This window comes from Topomyia yanbarensis, chromosome 2 (genome assembly GCF_030247195.1).
Source record: "Topomyia yanbarensis strain Yona2022 chromosome 2, ASM3024719v1, whole genome shotgun sequence".
NCBI classification, from domain to species: Eukaryota; Metazoa; Arthropoda; class Insecta; order Diptera; family Culicidae; genus Topomyia; species Topomyia yanbarensis.
This window is the reverse complement of record NC_080671.1, coordinates 289,483,257-289,503,308: the sequence shown is the minus strand read 5'-3', so window position 1 is coordinate 289,503,308 and position 20,052 is coordinate 289,483,257. Positions and strand designations below refer to the sequence as shown.

The window sequence follows — 20,052 nt, the reverse complement described above, 5'->3', positions numbered from 1 at the left end:
CGCGACGAAGAAGGACAGCAAATGTCACATTGTCAAACAACGGGCACCGAGTTTACAACGTAACACATGAGGTGTGTTCTACCGGTGTCTTCGTCACCTAAGAGATAGCAGATAACAGGTATATTTTTCATTCCTTTTTGTGATAGTTTTTCTTGCTAGGTAAAATGGATGACGAGATGAGAGAACGAGTAACAGACCCTCCCCCCTTCTGCTGAAGATGTAAACCCGATTAGAATTAAAATTTACCCAGAGTCGTCAACGGGACCATGGATTGTATTTATTAGACGTAAAGTAAAGGCGCTAAATATCATTCAAATTTCGAAAGATTTGACTTCGCGATTCTCGGATGTAAAAGAGATCGTCAAAGTTAATAAAGATAAAATACGCATTATCGTTGGTAGTCTCAAACAAGCCAATGCAATTGCTTCTTGCGAGCTTTTTACGCGTGAATATAGAGCGGAAAAGAAATTGAAATTGATGGGGTCATCACAGAATCGAGTTTGACTGTTGATGACTTAATTAAGCATGGGGTTGGTCGTTTCAAAGACACCATACTTAAAGACGTAAAGATACTTGAATGCAAGCAATTGCATTCAGTATCACACGAAGGAGATAAAAAAGTTTATCGACTGTCTGACTCATTTCGAGTGACTTTCGTTGGGTCTGCGCTGCCCAACTATGTCATTATCGATAAGATTCGTCTCCCTGTTCGCCTTTTTATCCCCCGTGTAATGAATTGCCTTAACTGTAAACAGCTTGGCCACACAGCCACTTACTGTTCCAATAAGGCACGGTGTGGCAAATGTGGGGGTTCTCATCAAGAGGATACATGCAATGAAAATTCAGAAAAATGTTTAATGTGCGGAGAAAACTCGCATGAGCTCCCTGCATGCCCCATTTATAAATTGCGCGAGGATAAAATTAAACGATCCTTGAAGGAGAGGTCTAAGCGCTCCTATGGAGAAATGTTGAAAAATGCTACCCCTAAACCCATCTTCTTAGAAAACACTTACACATCTCTATTTTCGGAACAGTCTGACTCTGACGGAGCGTGCGAAGGTACATCATTTGTTTTACCCGGAAATTCCAGAAAAAGAAATTCTTTTCCCAAGCTGCCAAGAAAGGGCCTTAAAATTTCTCCACCAATAGATAAACTGCGCCCAAAACCGAAAAATTCCGATTCAAAACCGAAATCAATTCCGCCCGGTTTTGGGAACGTACAATCCAAACAGAACACCATTACTGGAAATAATAAAATTTCGACTTCCTCTGAGCCTCAGCCGGGGGTAGGATTATTGAAATTTTCTGAAATTGTTGATTGGATTTTTAAAGCATTCAATATTTCTGAACCACTAAAGAGTATACTTTCAGCTTTCTTCCCAACAATTAGAACATTTTTAGAGCAGCTGATTGCTCAATGGCCCATCCTTGCAGCAATTATATCTTTCAATGGTTAATTCAACTCCTAAGGTGAAAGACTCCATCACTGTTTTACAGTGGAATTGCAGAAGTATCATACCAAAAATTGACTCCTTAAAAATTTTACTGCATAATTTAAAATGCGATGCTTTTGCTCTATGGCTTACCTCAAACATTAATTTCAACTTAAATGATTTCAACATTATTCGCCTAGACCGAGACACCCCGTATGGAGGAGTGCTTCTAGGAATTAAAAAGTGCTATTCTTTCTATCTTTCTTCTATATATATATATATATATATATATATATATATATATATATATATATATATATATATATATATATATATATATATATATATATATATATATATATATATATATATATATATATATATATATATATATATATATATATATATATATATATATATATATATATATATATATATATATATATATATATATATATATATATATATATATATATATATATATATATATATATATATATATATATATATATATATATATATATATATATATATATATATATATATATATATATATATATATATATATATATATATATATATATATATATATATATATATATATATATATATATATATATATATATATCCCAAAGTTCAAATTGGACAACGTCATATTTTTGAGGTAGTGGAACCCATGGCTACTCCGCGTCTGATACTGGGAGACTTCAACTCGCACGGAGTATTGTGGGGTTCCCTCTACAATGATAATCGATCCTCTTATATACAATGTTTGTGACGAATTTAATATGACAGTTTTAAATACTGGTGAAACCACACGCATCCCCAGATCTCCTGCACGTCCAAGTGCATTAGATCTATCTCTGTGCTCGACATCACTTCGGTTAGATTGCACGTGGAAGGTTGTACCTGATCCTCACGGTAGCGATCATTTGCCAATCGTTGTTTCAATTAACAGTGAGTTAGGCCTTACGAATTCAATCAATGTTCCTTACGACTTAACACGAAATATTGATTGGAAAACATACGAAACATTAATTTCCACTTCTCTTGCTTCGACAGAAGAGCTACCCCCTACCGAAGAATATGAATTCCTAGCGGGTTTAATTATTGAAGCAGCAGAACAAGCCCAAACGAAATGCAATCCTGGAATGACAATAAATAGACGGCCCCCTAATCCTTGGTGGGACAAAGAGTGCTCTGATGCATATGAAGCTAAACAAGTTGCCTACAAAGAAATTATGAAACAGAAAGGGGGTATACGTGAGAACTTTGAAAATTATTTCAATTTGCAAAACAAATTTGACAGTATACGTCGTGCCAAAAAGTCTAGTTATTGGAGACGCTTCGTTGATGGCTTGTCAAGAGAAACATCAATGAGTACTCTTTGGAACACAGCCAGAAGAATGAGGAATCGAAACGTGACTAACGAAAGCGAAGATTTTTCGAATCGTTGGATATTTAATTTTGCCCAGAAAATCTGTCCAGATTCTGCTCCTGCGCAGAAAATCATTCGCGATGCTCCCACAAGTAACGATTTCATAGATTCGCCTTTGACAATGATGGAATTTTCAATTGCACTCCTCTCATGCAACAATAATGTTCCGGGACTAGACAGAATTAAATTCAACTTGGTGAAGAATCTGCCTGACCTAGCAAAAAGACGCTTGTTGAATTTATTCAACAAGTTTCTTGAGCAGAATATTGTCCCGCGGGACTGGATACAAGTGAGAGTTATCGCCATTCCAAAACCGGGAAAACCAGCATCCGATCATAACTCGTATCGACCGATTGCAATGCTATCCTGCATCAGGAAATTGTTGGAAAAAATTATCCTACGACGTCTCGACAATTGGGTTGAGGCGAACGGCTTGCTCTCAGATACCCAGTTTGGTTTTCGGAGAGGAAAGGGAACAAATGATTGCCTGGCGCTACTTTCGTCAGAAATCCAACTCGCTTACACAAAAAAAGAACAAATGGCGTCTGTGTTCTTAGACATAAAAGGAGCATTCGACTCAGTCTCCATTGATGTTCTCTCGGAGAAGCTACATCAATGTGGTCTTTCACCGATATTAAATAATTATTTATACAATTTATTGTCAGAAAAGCACATGCATCTTTCATATGGCGATTTGGCGACACTCAGAATAAGTTACATGGGCCTCCCACAAGGCTCTTGTCTAAGCCCCCTTCTCTATAATTATTACGTGAATGACATTGATAATTGTATTGTCAGCCCATGCACTTTAAGACAACTTGCAGATGATGGGGTGGTTTCTGCCACAGGACCAAAAGCTATAAATTTACAACAACCATTGCAAGATAGCTTGGATAATTTATCAATTTGGGATTTAAAGCTGGGCATCGATTTCTCTACCGAGAAAACAGAGTTGGTCGTTTTCTCAAGGAAGCGTGATCCAGCTCAGCTTCAATTGGTTAGAACGATAGCCCAAGTCCTGACTTTTAAATACCTTGGAATTTGGTTCGATTCTAAAGGCACATGGGGAGGCCACATTAGGTATCTAATAACGAAATGCCAACAAAGGATAAATTTTCTGCGAACAATAACTAGATTATGGTGGGGTTCTCATCCAAGTGACATGATAAGATTGTATCAAACAACATTACTTTCAGTAATGGAATATGGGTGCATCTGTTTCCGTTCAGCTGCGAACACTCACATTATTAAACTGGAACGGATACAGTATCGTTGTTTACGAATCGCCTTAGGTTGCATGCAGTCGACCCATACGATGAGTCTTGAAGTACTAGCGGGAGTTCTTCCTTTAAAAGACCGATTCTGGGATCTCTCGTCTCGTTTACTTATTCGATGTGAGGTTATGAACCCACTGGTAATTGAAAATTTTGAAAGACTTGTCGAGCTTCAACCACAAACCAGATTCATGACAGTGTATTTCAATCATATGTCACAAGAAATAACGCCTGCTAGTTATGTTCCCACATACGTCAATATACTAGATATTCCTGAATCCACTTTATTCTTCGACACGTCCATGCAAGCAGAGATTCGTGGAATTCCGGATCATCTACGCTCACGGGAGATCTCTAAAATATTCACAAGTAAATATCAACACATAGACTGCCTTAAAATGTTTTACACTGATGGGTCACGAATCAGTGAGGCCACTGGTTTCGGTATTTTCAACAATAATTTTTCAATTTCTCTCAAACTTGCAGAACCCGCTTCTGTTTATATAGCGGAACTAGCAGCAGTTCACTATAGTTTGCAAATAATTAATACTTTACCCCCGAACCATTACTTTATCCTCACTGATAGTCTCAGCACAATTGCAGCTCTACGCTCAAAGAGGATTGATAATCACGTTCCATTCTTTTTGGGGAAGATACGAGAATCTCTGAGTAACCTAACAAGAAAATGTTATAAATTTACCCTAGTGTGGCTCCCCGCCCATTGCTCTATTGCGGGCAATGAGAAAGCTGATAATTTAGCCAAGATTGGTGCACTAGATGGTGAAATATATGAAAGACCCATCGCTTACAATGAATTTTATAGCGCTTCTCGACACTTGCTAGTTGGCAAACATCTTGGGACAATGGAGATATGGGACGATGGCTACACTCAATTATGCCTAAAGTATCAACGAAGGCATGGTTCAAAGGATTGGATGTAAGTCGGGACTTCATCCGTGTGATGTCTAGGCTCATGTCCAATCATTATACTTTAGATGCGCATCTCCGTCGTATTGGGCTCGCTGAAGGTAATCATTGTGCTTGTGGAGAGGGTTACCACGACATTGAGCATGTTGTTTGGTCCTGTACTGAATATCCGGTCCGAGGAAGACCAATCCATGTTCCTGTTAGAGACATTCTGGCGTATCGCGATCCTCTATACATGGAACTTATCTATCATTTTCTAAAAACAGCGTCTGTCAAAATTTAATTAAATGCATCATTACATACTCTCATCCAAGGCTAATCATTCACCAATCAAAGTGTCCTAGAATATTCAGTTTTTAAATTTAGACAATAACAGAAAAAAAGTAAATAAATACACCCGAAAATACTAGATCATTATGAAATACAACAATGTAAGGAAAAAAGCAACAATAAAGTGATTTCAGTGTTAGTTTTAGACAAATTACTAGTATAGTTAAAATTAGTCTTAAGGATTTTTGTAACGTGCTATGTAAAAAAAGAAACTGGCGTAAAAAGCTTTTGCAAATGCCGTGTCAAATAAACGTGTGGAAAAAAACGGCCCCACAGAAAATTTGACGGTTCATAAATTTCCCAGTCGACTGACGAAATCGGGTGCTTCGAGGTTGTTGTCGACAAGTTGGGTTTCGTCGGTGCACAATTTTTGTCACCATATCAATCGCCAGCTTTAACCTATGTGAATCTGGTTCCAGTTTTAAATTACCAACTAATCGATCACTGTATCGATCACTGTAGTTCACAATAGCATGAATAATGCGTTGCAAAAACCAAGGATTCTTGCTAGAGAAGCTGCAGTGATAATAGTTTCGGGAATGTGTGCTTTAAAGAAGAATCGTATTAATAAGCAGCATAAAGGTTAGGGCATCGCAATTTTTTTTGGATTCTCAAAGGCCCCCCTCTCATATTGTGACAAATGTCAAAGTAAGCTCAGATACCGAATTTCACATCATTTGGACATTCCTAGACTCCCGCCCACTTGTCAACAGTTGTTACGACATTTAATTAGCAAGGGACTGGAAGGTGAAGTATATTTTTCAATATTAAGAGCCATAGTACTCAAGGGAGAGCAAGAAGTTGAAGGGAGAAAGTTTAGAAAAGCGTGGAAGGATCATATATGCAAGCTTAGAGCTCACCGGTGACTTAACTTTTTATCTGCTATCGTAGGAGTCAGGATCTTTTGGCATTAGAAATGCGATTCGCCTGAGTCTACGGCATGTCCGGACAAGCGTAAAGTAACTTGTTACTTCATGCTGTCGGAACCGACCACCTCGCCTGAAAATTTTGAAAAATATTGTAAATTGTTTTCCAATGTGAAAAAATCTCAGAAATCGAACGGAATGTTTTTCACTTTGTCCGAATACAAGAAGTTGGGGTTATGGGGCCTTTTGTCATATTAAATTAAATTTCATCATTTTATCGTGCATATATTTCTATTACTCTTCAATCAATTTTCATAAAATGTAACTTGTTGGACGTGGAAAATACTTATAAATACTACAAAAATAGATTCTTTAGCGGTAAAACTCATAAACATTAAATTTAAAACTTTTGTTCTCTGGACATAGCGAAAAGCTGCTGGACCTGGGAGATAGGCTCCGAGGGTAAACTTTTTAGTTTATTCATTATATCTACATCCTTTTGTTTTTTTCAACGCATTTGCCATGATATTGTGAACTACAATGTTAAGCTACGGGTACACTGTTTGTCATAACAGCAAATATTTGATATCTTTCGTGAAATAAATTTGAACTGCTGTGTACTGGCTCTTCAAATATTTGATCAAACATAATTTTCCAAACTTTTCATTCGTGTTTGTCAACGCGATTTTTTGTGTATTTGTCAAACAGTGTACTGACCCGTTTGTCAAAACATTAAACAATGTGGCGCTGCAGTTTGTCAAACTTATCGAGTAGAAGTGGCAGAAAACTATGTATAAGATCCAAAACTGACCATTTTCACATTACGAACACGACCGTTTCACCGGCGAATCTGAGATATGGTACCAGAGGGCCTTTTCATCAAATCGAAAACCTTCATGATGCGACGTGTTAAAAAACATTTATTGAGCTTCACAAGATGATTGAATGCTTTCAAACAAGTTGGGAGGCCGCGATGATCAGTTCCGGTGAATTCGGAATATGGTGCCAAAGTCATTTTTTATCAAATCGCAAACCTTCATAAAGCGACGTATCATAAAACATCTACTGAGCCTTACAAAATGACTTAAGGTATTCAAAACAAGTTTGGAGTCAGTCTATTTTCAGTCATCAAAGACAGCGGTCACGATACTCAGTGTGCTCCTGCTTCTGTCCGAGCCAGTGCAAAGCGAACGCAAAACACAGTTACTTGGGTGCATTGTTTGAAGAACAAAGGATACCGTTATTTGTATTCTTGGGTGATTTTTCAAGATGACTGAGTCTCATCAACAAAACGTGATTATTCGGCCTATTACAGTGGCGATTGACTTCAGGTCTTTTCGCGTAAGACCAAGTATTCGTGATGTAGAACATCTGCTGAAGGTGAAAATGCAGCTTCGGTTTTCGGAAGTCACCTCCATACAGCTTTAACACGTCAGGCATGCGGTGCTGATAACCTTCAACAAATTCGCCCCGGCGAAAAGATTTATTTTGCAGAACTACTTGAAACACGTACTTGTTTGTGACAACATTGAAATCAAGATCTTTATATACATGGATAATGGAAATATTGAAGTTAAATTACATGATTTATCTCCACTTACTTGCAAAGTGGCAATTAAAAATTAATGTCGAATTTCGGAGCAGTGGAATCTATTACGGAGGACACATGGAGAAACTACTTCCCAGGTATTTCAAATGGTGTCTTTGTGGTGAGAATGCGGGTAGACCAACCCATTCCCTTCTATCTTACCCTGCAGTACAAAACAGATGGGGGTGATACCATTACACAGCGAACTCTTTGTACATATCAAGGACAAACGAATACATGCCAGTTCTGTGAACAAACGGCACACTACGGACAACCCTGCCCAGAAACCGCTGAGGAAAGCTCACCTGCAGAAAGAAATGCCAACACCCAAGCTCCAATATCACCTGAACCGCAAACGGTTGCCGTATTTGTGGCTGCTGTTCAGGCAATAATGGCAACTGTAAAAGCTGCGTCAAGTACTTCAAACTTAACAACTAATACCACCAGTGAAGAAACTACCACCAAGGATGGAGTGTTTACATTCGTGACCCGCAAGGGCAATAAGCCAGGAAGAACAGATGATCGCGAGTATCAAGGCAGTGATCAAGATGCTGATACGGGCGTAAACGACAACGAGAGAGACATGGATAACCCCGAAATTGGCGAGAGAAGGAACATCTACCCGACACGAAAAAAGATCTCCGCTCGCAATAGCAAGTTGCGCGCACGGGATCTTACAGGCTCAAAATAAAATGTATTGTGATTTTTATTTTTTACATATTTTTTTAATTCGTTTATTTGACACGGCTCATAGCGGTAGCTTAACGGAGCCGTAGATCTTTTATACGTTTACAATACATGTAAAAATAAAAATACAAACAAGAATTAATTAATTGGATCTCGCGCGCAACTTTTTATTGCGAGCGGAAACCTTTTTTCGCGAGGTCTTAATTCTCTCTTGTTTTTCACGTCCCGGTCGAAGCTGGCTTGGTGTCCGGGATCAGATGTTCCCCCTTGCTTCTTGAACTTATTGTTGATCAGTGTAAATCCGTCGTCATTGTTACTGCATTCGTTGCCGATGTTCCTTACAGGTGCTTTTGGGGTGCTGTATGATTCTTTTGCGGTTGTCATTATGGTCTGAACAGCTGCCACAAATTTGGCCACCGTTTGTGGTTCAGGCATTGGTATTGAAAACTCTGTTTTAGGTTGGTTTGCCGTAGATGATTGGCAATCGGTTGAGATGCATTTTCCTCTGCATCTTTCGCGCAAGGTTGTCCATGATGAGCTGTCCGATTACAATACACTCAGGTTTTTTTTACGCGGGGGATACGAGCCGCGTAAATGAAAACCGCGTAAATTTCAAAATCCGCGTAAATGAAAACCGCGTAAATTTCAAAATCCGCGTAAATGAAAACCGCGTAAATTTCAAAATCCGCGTAAATGAAAACCGCGTAAATTTCAAAATCCGCGTACATGAAAACCGCGTAAATTTCAAAATCCGCGTAAATGAAGACCACTTAAATTTAAGAATCCGCGATAAAGGGAACCTCATTGATGGATACCGCGTAAATTCCAAAATCCGCGTAAATGAAAACCGCGTAAATTTCAAAAACCGCGTAAATGAAAACCGCGTAAATTTCAAAAACCGCGTAAATGAAAACCGCGTAAATTTCAAAATCCGCGTAAATGAAAACCGCGTAAATTTCAAAATCCGCGTAAAAAAACCGCGTAAAAAAATACCGCGCAAAAAAAAACCGCGTAAAAAAAACTTGAGTGTACTTGCACGTAGGAGTTTGCCCCTCATGGGTGCATAGCGTAGTTTGCATAGTTGTAGTTCCATGAGTTTTGAGTATTATTGCCAAGTAGGAGGGTATAGGCCTTTCAACCCGCATCTTCACTACAAAAACGCCGTTAGGAGTTCCCGGGAAGAAGTTTCTCCAAGTATCAGGTGTAACGGATTTTACTTTTCCGTATTGCGACATGCCTTTTGCAATTGGCTCAGGAGGGGTACGAGGTGGCTTTTTTTACATATTGTAAATATATAAAAGACCCATGGCTCCTCTAAGCTAACGCATTGAGCCGTGTCAAATGAACGAATTAAAAAAAAAGTTTGGAGTCAATTTGAAAACAATGCTTATTTCCGGTGAATCCGGAGTATGATCCGCAATATGGTCTGGAGGGTCACTTTTATCAAATTGCAAACTTTCATCATGCGGCGTATCAAAATCAATCCACTGAGCTTCACTTCCTTGACTTGATTCAAAGTCTGTACTAACAGGTTGTCGTGCTCAATAAAATTACAAAATGAAATTAAAAAAAGATGGTTGAAGGTATTAAAAACAAGTTTGGAGGCCATTTGGTCGTAATGGTCAGTTCCGATGAATCTGGAATGTTGTCACAGAGGGTCATTTTTATCATATCACAACTTCTATAATTCGACGTGTCCAACAACGTGGAGAATATGGTTCCAAAGGGAGCATTAGCTAAAACTGAAAACTCTTCTGTGAGGATATTCTAATTCTAATTGTTTTTACTTTATTTTTGTGTATAACCAGAATTTTCTTTATACTGTAAACAACTATTACAAATGAAGCAGTCGTTGAACAGTCGATAGTGGAAGGTATATAAATAAATAGTATATAGTCATTTTGTGGTCTTTATTTTTGGGACACAACACAAACCGCATCGCTTAAAATATTTAGAATGGGATCTATCCCACTGTCTTTCTCATTGCATCTACTACATAGATAAAATTTTCTAAACATTCTGTGGTTTCACCATTTCCGAATTCTTGCAGACTTCGTTTTTCACTGCACATTGAGCATCTAGCTGTAGGGCACAATTCTTCTCCATATAACTGATCGTAGTTTTGTAATAAAATCGACATCAGATTTTTGTTTTCTCCTTATAACCTGGTTCTTAGATTTGCTGTCTCTCTTGCTTTATGCACAACGCTTAGCAAGGCACGCTAGGAACATTTTCTTTTTAAATCCACTTCCAGCTTCCCATGCTGGCAGCGCTGTCAGAAATAATATAGACTAGTTATGAGTACACAAAGCAACGTAATTCATGAAGAATTCCCTCGTCCATAGTACATAGTACATACATTGATTTTGCCATTCTTGGATTCATTTTTCCAATTCAACCAATGAGCATTCATTATTGGCATCTTGTGACCGGCTTCAGGGCTCTTGGGGAAGATTGGCCAAACCTCAGATTACTTGAGCATGAGTACAGCACGAATTCTACACCTTTTAAAACAGTTTAAGGTTAGTCCTAAAAAAATTTCCATGTAAATATTAAAAAACTGGTGGACCAGTCTCCATTAGTATGAACTAGAGAAATATCCGGTTCCTTTGACGTATATGGCATCCACATTGGTCAACTCTATCACGAGTTATGATTTCGATAAAAATTTGCGAAAACCTCATATCAATTTTTCAATTTTCAAAATTTTAAATTCATGATATTTTTAAATTTTTGGTTCTGTAACTTTTATTAATTTTTTTTATTCTTTGATTTATAAATCATTAATTTTTTATGATTCCTATATTTTTAATATTTTATCTAATTCTTTAGTTTTTTAATCTTCTAAATTTTTAATTTTTCAATTTTCTAATTCCGTAGTTTTATTTTTTTGATTTTTTAATGTTTTAGTTTTTTAATTCTTTAATTCTTTAAATATTAAGATTTTTTAAATTTTTTGATCCTTGAATTTTTTTAGTTAAAAAATTTGTGATATTTTATTTCTTGATTTTTTAATTCTTTAATTTTTCGATGATTTTATCTATTTTGTTATTTTTAATTTCCAGATTTTTTTTTGTATTTTTTCATGTGCTTTAATTGCTTTAATTTTTTATTCTTAGATTTCCTGTATTTTATTAGGTGCTTCTTAATTTTATTTTTTTAGTTAGCTAATTTTTAATTTTACTAGGTTCCAGGTTTAAATTCTTAAGTTTTCAAATTGATAAATTTACACGCTTTTAAATTTTTAGATTGTTAAATTATTTATTCTCAAAATTTGTGAACCAAAGGTTTTTCGAAATTTTCGTATTTTTAAGTTTGTGAGATAAAAAATTAAACAGAAAATTTAAAACTTTACGAATTTTTAGAGCTTAAGATTTTAAATATTAAATATTTTGGAATTTTTTAATTATAATTTTTAAATCTAATCTAATTTAATTGCTCAAACAAGAAAAAATTTTTTTTTCTAATTTTACACTTCTTTATTTAAAAAAACTAAATCCTCTAATGTTTCAATTTCAAATCTTTAAATTTTTATTTTTGAATCTTTAAATTTTACAGTCATCAAACATTTGAATCTTAAAAATTTAAATTTAATTTTTATATCCTCTTTGTTGTAAAGAATTTATTTTCATGATCATTGTCCAATTCAAATCTTCCTATTTTTTATAATTAAATTTCTATCTACAGTACATTACATTTCTAATCCAATATATTGGGTGCTCAGCCGCAAGTGGTGACTTTTCATTCCTAGGAAATTTTACTACTTGATTTCCAATTTGACCTCGAGCGAATTCATCGGCATTTTGTCACTGAAATCCTCTACAAGAAATCGATGAGGACGTTAATGATTTCGAGGTGCAAAATATCACTCTGCATAATCACGAACAAAAGTGTGTAATATAGCTGCTTTGAAAAGAACTGGGTTATAAGTTATTTATAAATATATGTAATGCAAATTCTCTGAAAAATCGTTTCGTTTCCTTGCACTAACACAAATATTTTATGTGTTTGCACTCGTAAAAATTCATAGCGATTTGTTTGACGTAGGGTGACCATATGAGACAAGTAAAAAACCAGGACACTCGAAAGGGTACTGCTTCCCCCCGCTACCTCTCAATCGACATTGCCTTTTCCGCATGTTTTCGGCAGGTTAAAAGTTCTGGGGTCTGGTAGGCAGAGCTTCGTCAGTAAAAAAGTTCTGGGAGTCTGGGAGGAAGAGCTCTGCCAGAAAGTCTTTCGTCGGAATTCGATCACCAAGACAACAAAGGCAGTTCTTGCTACACCACCATCAGCAAACGTTTCATGCTGAGATGGTCCGTGCAGGACCGACGAGGAGTTTTCAGTACTAAAAACACGACAATGACAACCATTATCTCTCGATTTGAGAGCTGCAAAACCTACCGTTATTACCAAAAATTTCTCCGTTTAATCGATTGTTATATGAAAACTGGTGGATAGGTTGGTGTAAATAATATTAATTTAAGCCAGAGCTTGAAAAAATTGACATCCCTGCGTGAACTTGAAAGAAAACAAAATTCAATTCATGCTCGTCGCGATGAATGAAATGTTTGGTTCGTTTTCCTCGTCATTCGTTCTCCCGACACAGCGTATTCAGGTTCGGACATGTTCGGTTTCAGAAGCAAACTGAATTTTGTTTCCGTTCTACCTATGAGAGGTATTATTGAGCAAAAGTGCACCAGATATAGATTTTGCAATTCAGCTTCTGCCTTCAAACTGTCCACATAAAAACAAATAAATGCCTTGGAATTTATATTTCCTCTGCACTCAAGCATTCCATTCTGCATGAAGTTTCAGTCAGTTGGAAAGTTAATGAATGAGGGAGGCGCTGAATCTGAATTTTGGTTTCGGTAAATACAAGCAGAAACTGATTTTGAAATTTCGCAGCACTGGTTTGAGCGCGACATTCCATACTCCCTATGATGTAGGATGCTAGACTCGGCGGTTAGTCGCTATTCAGCGTCCAAGCGTGACGGCATGTTAATAGTCCATTAGCTATTTCATTTATTTGGTACGCCTCAATGCATTACCTGAGCCGTGGATCTTTTAATATTATCAATGTGTAAATAAAAATAAATATATCGAATTTTATTGTATATCCATCGGATCTTGTGTACGCGATTTGTTACTTTGAGTAAAGATCTTATTTTTTGTTGAAGATCTATTTATTTCATGGCCTCTTGTTGCTTGTGGATCATTTAGTCCGCTTTCTCTCGGATTATCGTTTTCGTTCATGCTATACTCGCTGTTAATGTTGTATGGGTTTTCACGATTACCTGGTTTGAATTGTTATTGACTTTATTATCGGTGGTGCTATCAGTTGATTGGAAATTAGTAGGCGCATCACAATGATCGGACACGCTGTGCGTAGGTTCTCTTGTTCCAGTATTCGTTGGTGCCTGAGCTGCAACTCCGGTGCTTTCTGGTTTAGTTGATGTTGATAAAGGGCTGTGTGATGCTTGCAGTTGATATTGCTTCGTTAGAGGTTTGTGTGCATGGTTTCTCGAAGTGTGTCTTCTTGTGTAACAACGTAGGGCACGCAGGGGTCTGTCCTTCATGCGTGCACAGCGTGATTTGACATTTGTTCCCGCGTTTTGCTTTGAATTGAAAGTTCAGATATGAAGGAATAGGTTCCGACACTCGCATTCTCACGAAACAAACACCGTTGGAAATATCTAGAAAAAATTTCTCCAGGTTTCAACCTTAAAGGATTCCATCTTACGTATTCCGACATGATGGTTGCAATAAATTTATTAATAGTACCCAGGTGTAGATCGTGCAGATTGATTAGGTACTGGTGTCGACCCAGTAGTAATTCCATGATCCCCAGCTCGAGAGAGCGCTAAATAAAATTTTCCACGATAGTTGATATTTTTCATTTTATGAAACGAATTTCCAGTAACACGAAAAAAGCCACTAGCAAGAGGATTCCAGTAGAAGCAGAAGCACCCAAACGCCGATATGTCTTTTCAGAGGTACCAAAGAGAATTCTTCGGGTCCCGGATTGAAAGGCGATTTAAGCCGAGAAGAAGCGCTGGTAAACATTGTTTCATCGATATTGACGAGGCACTCTTGAGAGATTAAAAAAACATCAGAAAGTAAAATTGGGAGATTTGACTTATTAAGTTTTGTTTGTCGCATTCCGATAGAGGATGAGTATAAGTTGCAGTTATGGTTGCGGTCGGTTGTAACTGCGATCTGGAGCATAGTGAAAAGCGAAGACTGATTAAATAGAAATATATTAGGCTTACAGGAGAAAAACCAGGACAAATCAAGCATTTTTCTCGACTTCCCAGGACACCAGGACAGTCAATGTAAAACCAGGACATGTCCTGGGAAACCAGGACGTATGGTCACCCTATTTGACGTAAACAACGGTTTAACTACATTTGACAAACAGTGTACTGGTCCATCAAACTTGTTTTATTATGTTTGAAAACAATGTAATGTCCGGTAACGCATCAATGCAAATATTTGATGAAAAAGTTTGTTAAACAGTTGATCTCGTGTACTGACCTTGTCAAATCTGTTTGTCAAACAGGGCTATTTGATCAAATTTTGCTTCATTAAATATTTGACGCTATGGCAAACAGTGTACTGGTAGCTTTTTCTCTACAGCAGTTCAAGAAGCTTGGCATCAACTGATTTTTCTGTTCGGAGACGTTTGACCCTGTTTCGCAACATAAATTTGTTTTTTCTTCTTAGCTAAGGTGTTTGATCGCCATTTATATACACGTCGAGCATTCCGTAGGACACAATTAGGGTGACCATATGTTCTGGTTCCCCAGTACATGTCCTGGTTTTGCATTAACTGTCCTGGTGTTTTGGGAAGTCGAGGAAAATGCTTGATTTGTTTTGGTTTTTCTCCTGTAAGCCTAATATATTTCTATTTATTCAGTCTTCGCTATTCACTATGCTCCAGATCGCAGTTATGACCGACCGCAACCATAACTGCAACGTATACTCATCCTCAATCGGAATGCGACAAACAAAACTTAATACAGTCGAGTCTCCCAATTGTACCTTCCGATGGTTTTTTATCTCTCAAGAGTGCCTCGTCAATATCGATGAAACAATGGTTACCAGCGCTTCTTCTCGGCTTAAATCGTCTTTCAATCCGGGACCCGAAGAATTCTCATTGGTACCTCTCAAAAGGCACATCGGCGTTTTGGTGCATCTGCTTCTACTTGAGTTCTCTTGCTAGTAGCTTTTTTCGTCTTACTGGAAATCCATTCCATAAAAAGAAAAATAGCAGCTATCGTGGAATGATTTCATTGAGCGCTCTGTCTAGCTGTGGATCATGCAATTACTACTGGGTCGACACCAGTACCTAATCAATCGCTTTGCTTGTTAATAGTGCAGTGAATCAATCGAACGTTTGCATGAGCATGATGACCGCACAATTCGTAGTTGCTACTCCGTGATTGACCAGAGCACAGAAATTGCACAGAGAATCAACGAATGGGGTCTCGCAGTAGCTATCCATTTTCAATGTGCACGTTTCGAGAGTTCTATACTTTGAAATGCCAATAACGGCGCCGGCCACGTCCTTTCAGTCATAGGGAAAGAAAGGAACGTTAGTGTAACAAACGTTATGGATTCCGTGTAAACCTCTCCATCTCCACGTTTGAAAGAAGTTTTTGTTAGTAGGATGGGGTAAAGAGTTACATCAATCTGGATTCACCTTGATAAGTGATACGATCTACCCGATCAGAAATCAACATCAAAATTATATCAAAATAAGATATTATATCATGGAAAAATATATATCTCTGTTTGCTATAAAATATAGCTGGATAGTTGTTAAAATATCAAGTTTTTATACCAAGAAAATGCATCGGTTATATCTTATTATATCTCAGTCTATTTTGATATAAAGTCTTTTTGTTGAGTCTTGGTTTGATATAATAATTATATCACACAAACGGATATTTAAGATAATGTATATCTAATTGAGGACAGTAATTATATCTGAAAATTGTATCACATAAATCCAAATATTTTTTTTCTGTTTTTAATTAATAAATCAAATAATTTCTTGTTAAAGATAATTCTCATTAGTGCAATTTGCATTTAATTTCACTGTGTTACTTATTTGATTATTATTATTACCGTCGCAGCTACTTGTTAGAAGTTGTTCTAACTTAGAACTCGTAGTTAGTTCAGCGTACTTTTATAATTTGTTAATTTTTTTCTGGGGCGTTCCTGTTTTGCGCTTTACATCCTTAGTATATATATATATATATATATATATATATATATATATATATATATATATATATATATATATATATATATATATATATATATATATATATATATATATATATATATATATATATATATATATATATATATATATATATATATATATATATATATATATATATATATATATATATATATATATATATATATATATATATATATATATATATATATATATATATATATATATATATATATATATATATATATATATATATATATATATATATATATATATATATATATATATATATATATATATATATATATATATATATATATATATATATATATATATAAATGATATAAATATCAAATCGAGCAAAAATTTTGATATATTTTTGACATGGTTTTCTGATCGGGTATGCAACTCGCAGAAGTATTATCATGTGTTCATTGCTCTGGGAAGCCGGCTGCCGAGAGTTTTTGATAGATTTATCGTTTGGTGAATAAATTTGGAAATGCTCGGTTTGTAAAAAAAACCAGCTTCTGCTCTGGATTGCAGATAGTCGGGAGTGTTGCGTATGTTTAATTTAATCAAACGGTATGTGAACGATTTTATTATTCCGACGAAACACGACATTCCAAAAACCAATACAATATCATGAAAAGCTTCTCGAGATATTTGTCGAAATAGATATCGTAATAGCTATGTAATTGAAGATGTCTTAATACAAGTTGTTGATTGGGCGTAAACGCAGCAGAAGAGATTTCCAAATTTTTAATTCTTTATTGAATAGCGGAGTTAAAAATTTCCTGAAATAGCCGAGTTCATGTAAAATATTTCATTAAATCAAATTTGTGTCTTGCGTTTAGTGTTCTTCTGTTCGTTTCGCGTTTCCTACGCCTTATCAATATCAAGAACGACTTGATCCTGAGAACCTAACGGTAATACAATTGTAGAAATTATAGAAATGATCACTGCAATTACATTATTTTGCTCACCTAACTTTTACCGGTACCGTTTAAACTATTAGTTTCTGTGGTAAGCGTTTCGCTGAACCTATGGTGGTTATAGGTTAGTTGAGTGTAAATGCTGAATTTCATTTTTCTTACCACTTTTTGTACGGGAACTACTTTTAGGCCCTCAATGATCTTAATTTTAATCTCTTATAAATTATAAATTTTAAGTAATTAAGCTAGAATAGCTTTTTAATGTTACCAACTATTTTACTAGCACAGCACTCGACTCACTTCCTTGCGGTTTGCCTGACTTCTTTTGTCAATTTCGCCGTTGTACTATGATAGGGTAGCAAGGGCTGTTGTCCGTGAACGGCTCATGTCAGGGAACCATGGGTTTGCGAGCAGATGTTGTCCGAGTGAAGCGCGTTGACCGAAGGGTCGTTGACACTCCCACCCCGTACACCGATTGATCCAATCTGGTTTACCTGTGTTTCGCGCTGAACGTCTAGGACTGCCAACTTAACTGCCGGACGTTCATAAATGCCACCTGCTGTTTGAACTGCTGCTGATCTTATTAGTCCATCTTTGCTCCTATTCACAGCAATGACGCGCCCTTTGGGCCAAGAATTCCGGGGGAGTTGATTGTCGACAATGACCACAATGTCTCCTATTGTTATCGGCTTCACTTCTTTGAACCATTTTGTTCGCTTTGAAATGACTGGCAAGTAATCGCGAACCCAGCGCTTCCAGAACAAATTTGCTTCTATTTGTGAAATACGCCAAGATCTTTTCAATACCGCATGCCTGTCGTCCAGCTGTGTTGCCGGTTTGAATCCGCTAGATGAACCCAGAATAAAATGATTCGGAGTTAAAACAGGGGCTTCTGGATCGTCCAAGGGCACGTGTGTAAGGGGGCGGGAATTGACGACGTTTTCAATTTCCATTAGTAGATTATAAAGGATTTCGTCCGTCAGATTACGTTCTGGCCTAATTTGATCAAGATTTACTTTTACCGTTTGAATTAATCGTTCCCACGATCCACCCATGTGCGGTGATGCGGGTGGAAGGAAAGTCCATTCTGTTTGAGCGCTAACAATTTCAAGTAACAGTCTGTCTTGATCCAGATCCTTCAACATGGCTTTTAACTCCTTGCGGCTGCTTGAAAATTTGTTCCACGATCGCTATAGATTTGGATTGGAACTCCTCGTCGCGCCATAAAATTTCGCAACGCCAACACGCATGAGTCAGCGCTTAGAGAATGCGCAAGTTTCAGATGTATTGCCCTTACCGTTAAACAAGTTATGAGAACTCCCCAGCGTTTTTCCTTCCTTCGCCCTACGACGACTTGCATAGGACCGAAGTAATCGACACCAACGTACGAAAAGGGTCTCGCGAATGCTGCTAATCGGGCTGGTGGGAGGTTAGCCATTGGAGGAGCTTGGGGGACAGAATAGCGATTTTCGCATAGCTGGCATTGGTTTCTAGTCTTCCGGTATGCTACTCTTAGTTTTGGGATGTAGTACCTCTGGCGTATCTCATTAACAACTGTTTCATGATTGCGATGATGATATCGTTCATGATAGTCATGCACGATAAGCATCGTGACATGATCGTTTTTTGGAAGAATTATAAGATTTCTCGCATCAGTTGTGGTGTATTCGCATAAGTTGGTTCTACCACGCCGCCTGATTAGTCCTTGGTCGTCAAGATACGGGTTCTCGCGAAAAAGTGGACTCGATTCTTGGATGCTCTTCGTCTGGTCTAACTTGCTAGAGAGTATACTTCTTTCCGTTGGAAACGCCCTTTGCTGTACCAGTTTCAATAAATACGTTTCCGCCTGCTTCAGCTCCTGTTTGGATAATGGGCCTGTTGTACGTCTTTCATTCTTGCATCGAATGTTAATTACAAATCTCCATACCGTAGCTGTTACACGAAGAAGGTGTTTCTATCTGGAAAACTTCTCCATTGTTATGGGGGGTCGTGAATCCATTTCGTGAAAATATACGTTCATCCGAAGTTCTTCTTTGGTAGCTTGGATGAGTAATGGTTCTATAAGCCAGTGCTCGATTATCTTCCAGAGAAATCCTGGGGCAGAAAACCATCTACTGCTGCTCTCTGTACTTGGTCGTCGTTGCCATTTTGTTGCCTCATCAGCAACATTTTCTTTGGAGGGAAGCCATCACCAACTGTCAATATTAGTGGTTTCGAGTATCTCACTAACACGAAACGCGACAAACTGAGAGTATCGTCGGTGGTCCGATCGTATCCAGTAAAGGACATCTTTAGAATCAGTCCAAAATATATGCTGATTTATTTTCAA

The 20,052-nt window shown here is 37.1% G+C and overlaps 2 protein-coding genes across 2 annotated transcripts in view; one reads left to right on the top strand and one right to left on the bottom strand.

Annotated features, from left to right (window-relative positions):
- Positions 1–20,052, top strand: part of LOC131683235 (neurogenic locus notch homolog protein 1) — a 542,971-nt gene that overhangs the window by 245,475 nt on the left and 277,444 nt on the right. The gene's annotated exons all lie outside the window — the stretch shown is intronic.
- Positions 18,107–18,868, bottom strand: LOC131680415 (uncharacterized). Its single transcript, XM_058961132.1, has one exon. It carries the CDS (start codon positions 18,866–18,868, stop codon positions 18,107–18,109), a length of 762 nt encoding a protein of 253 aa, XP_058817115.1.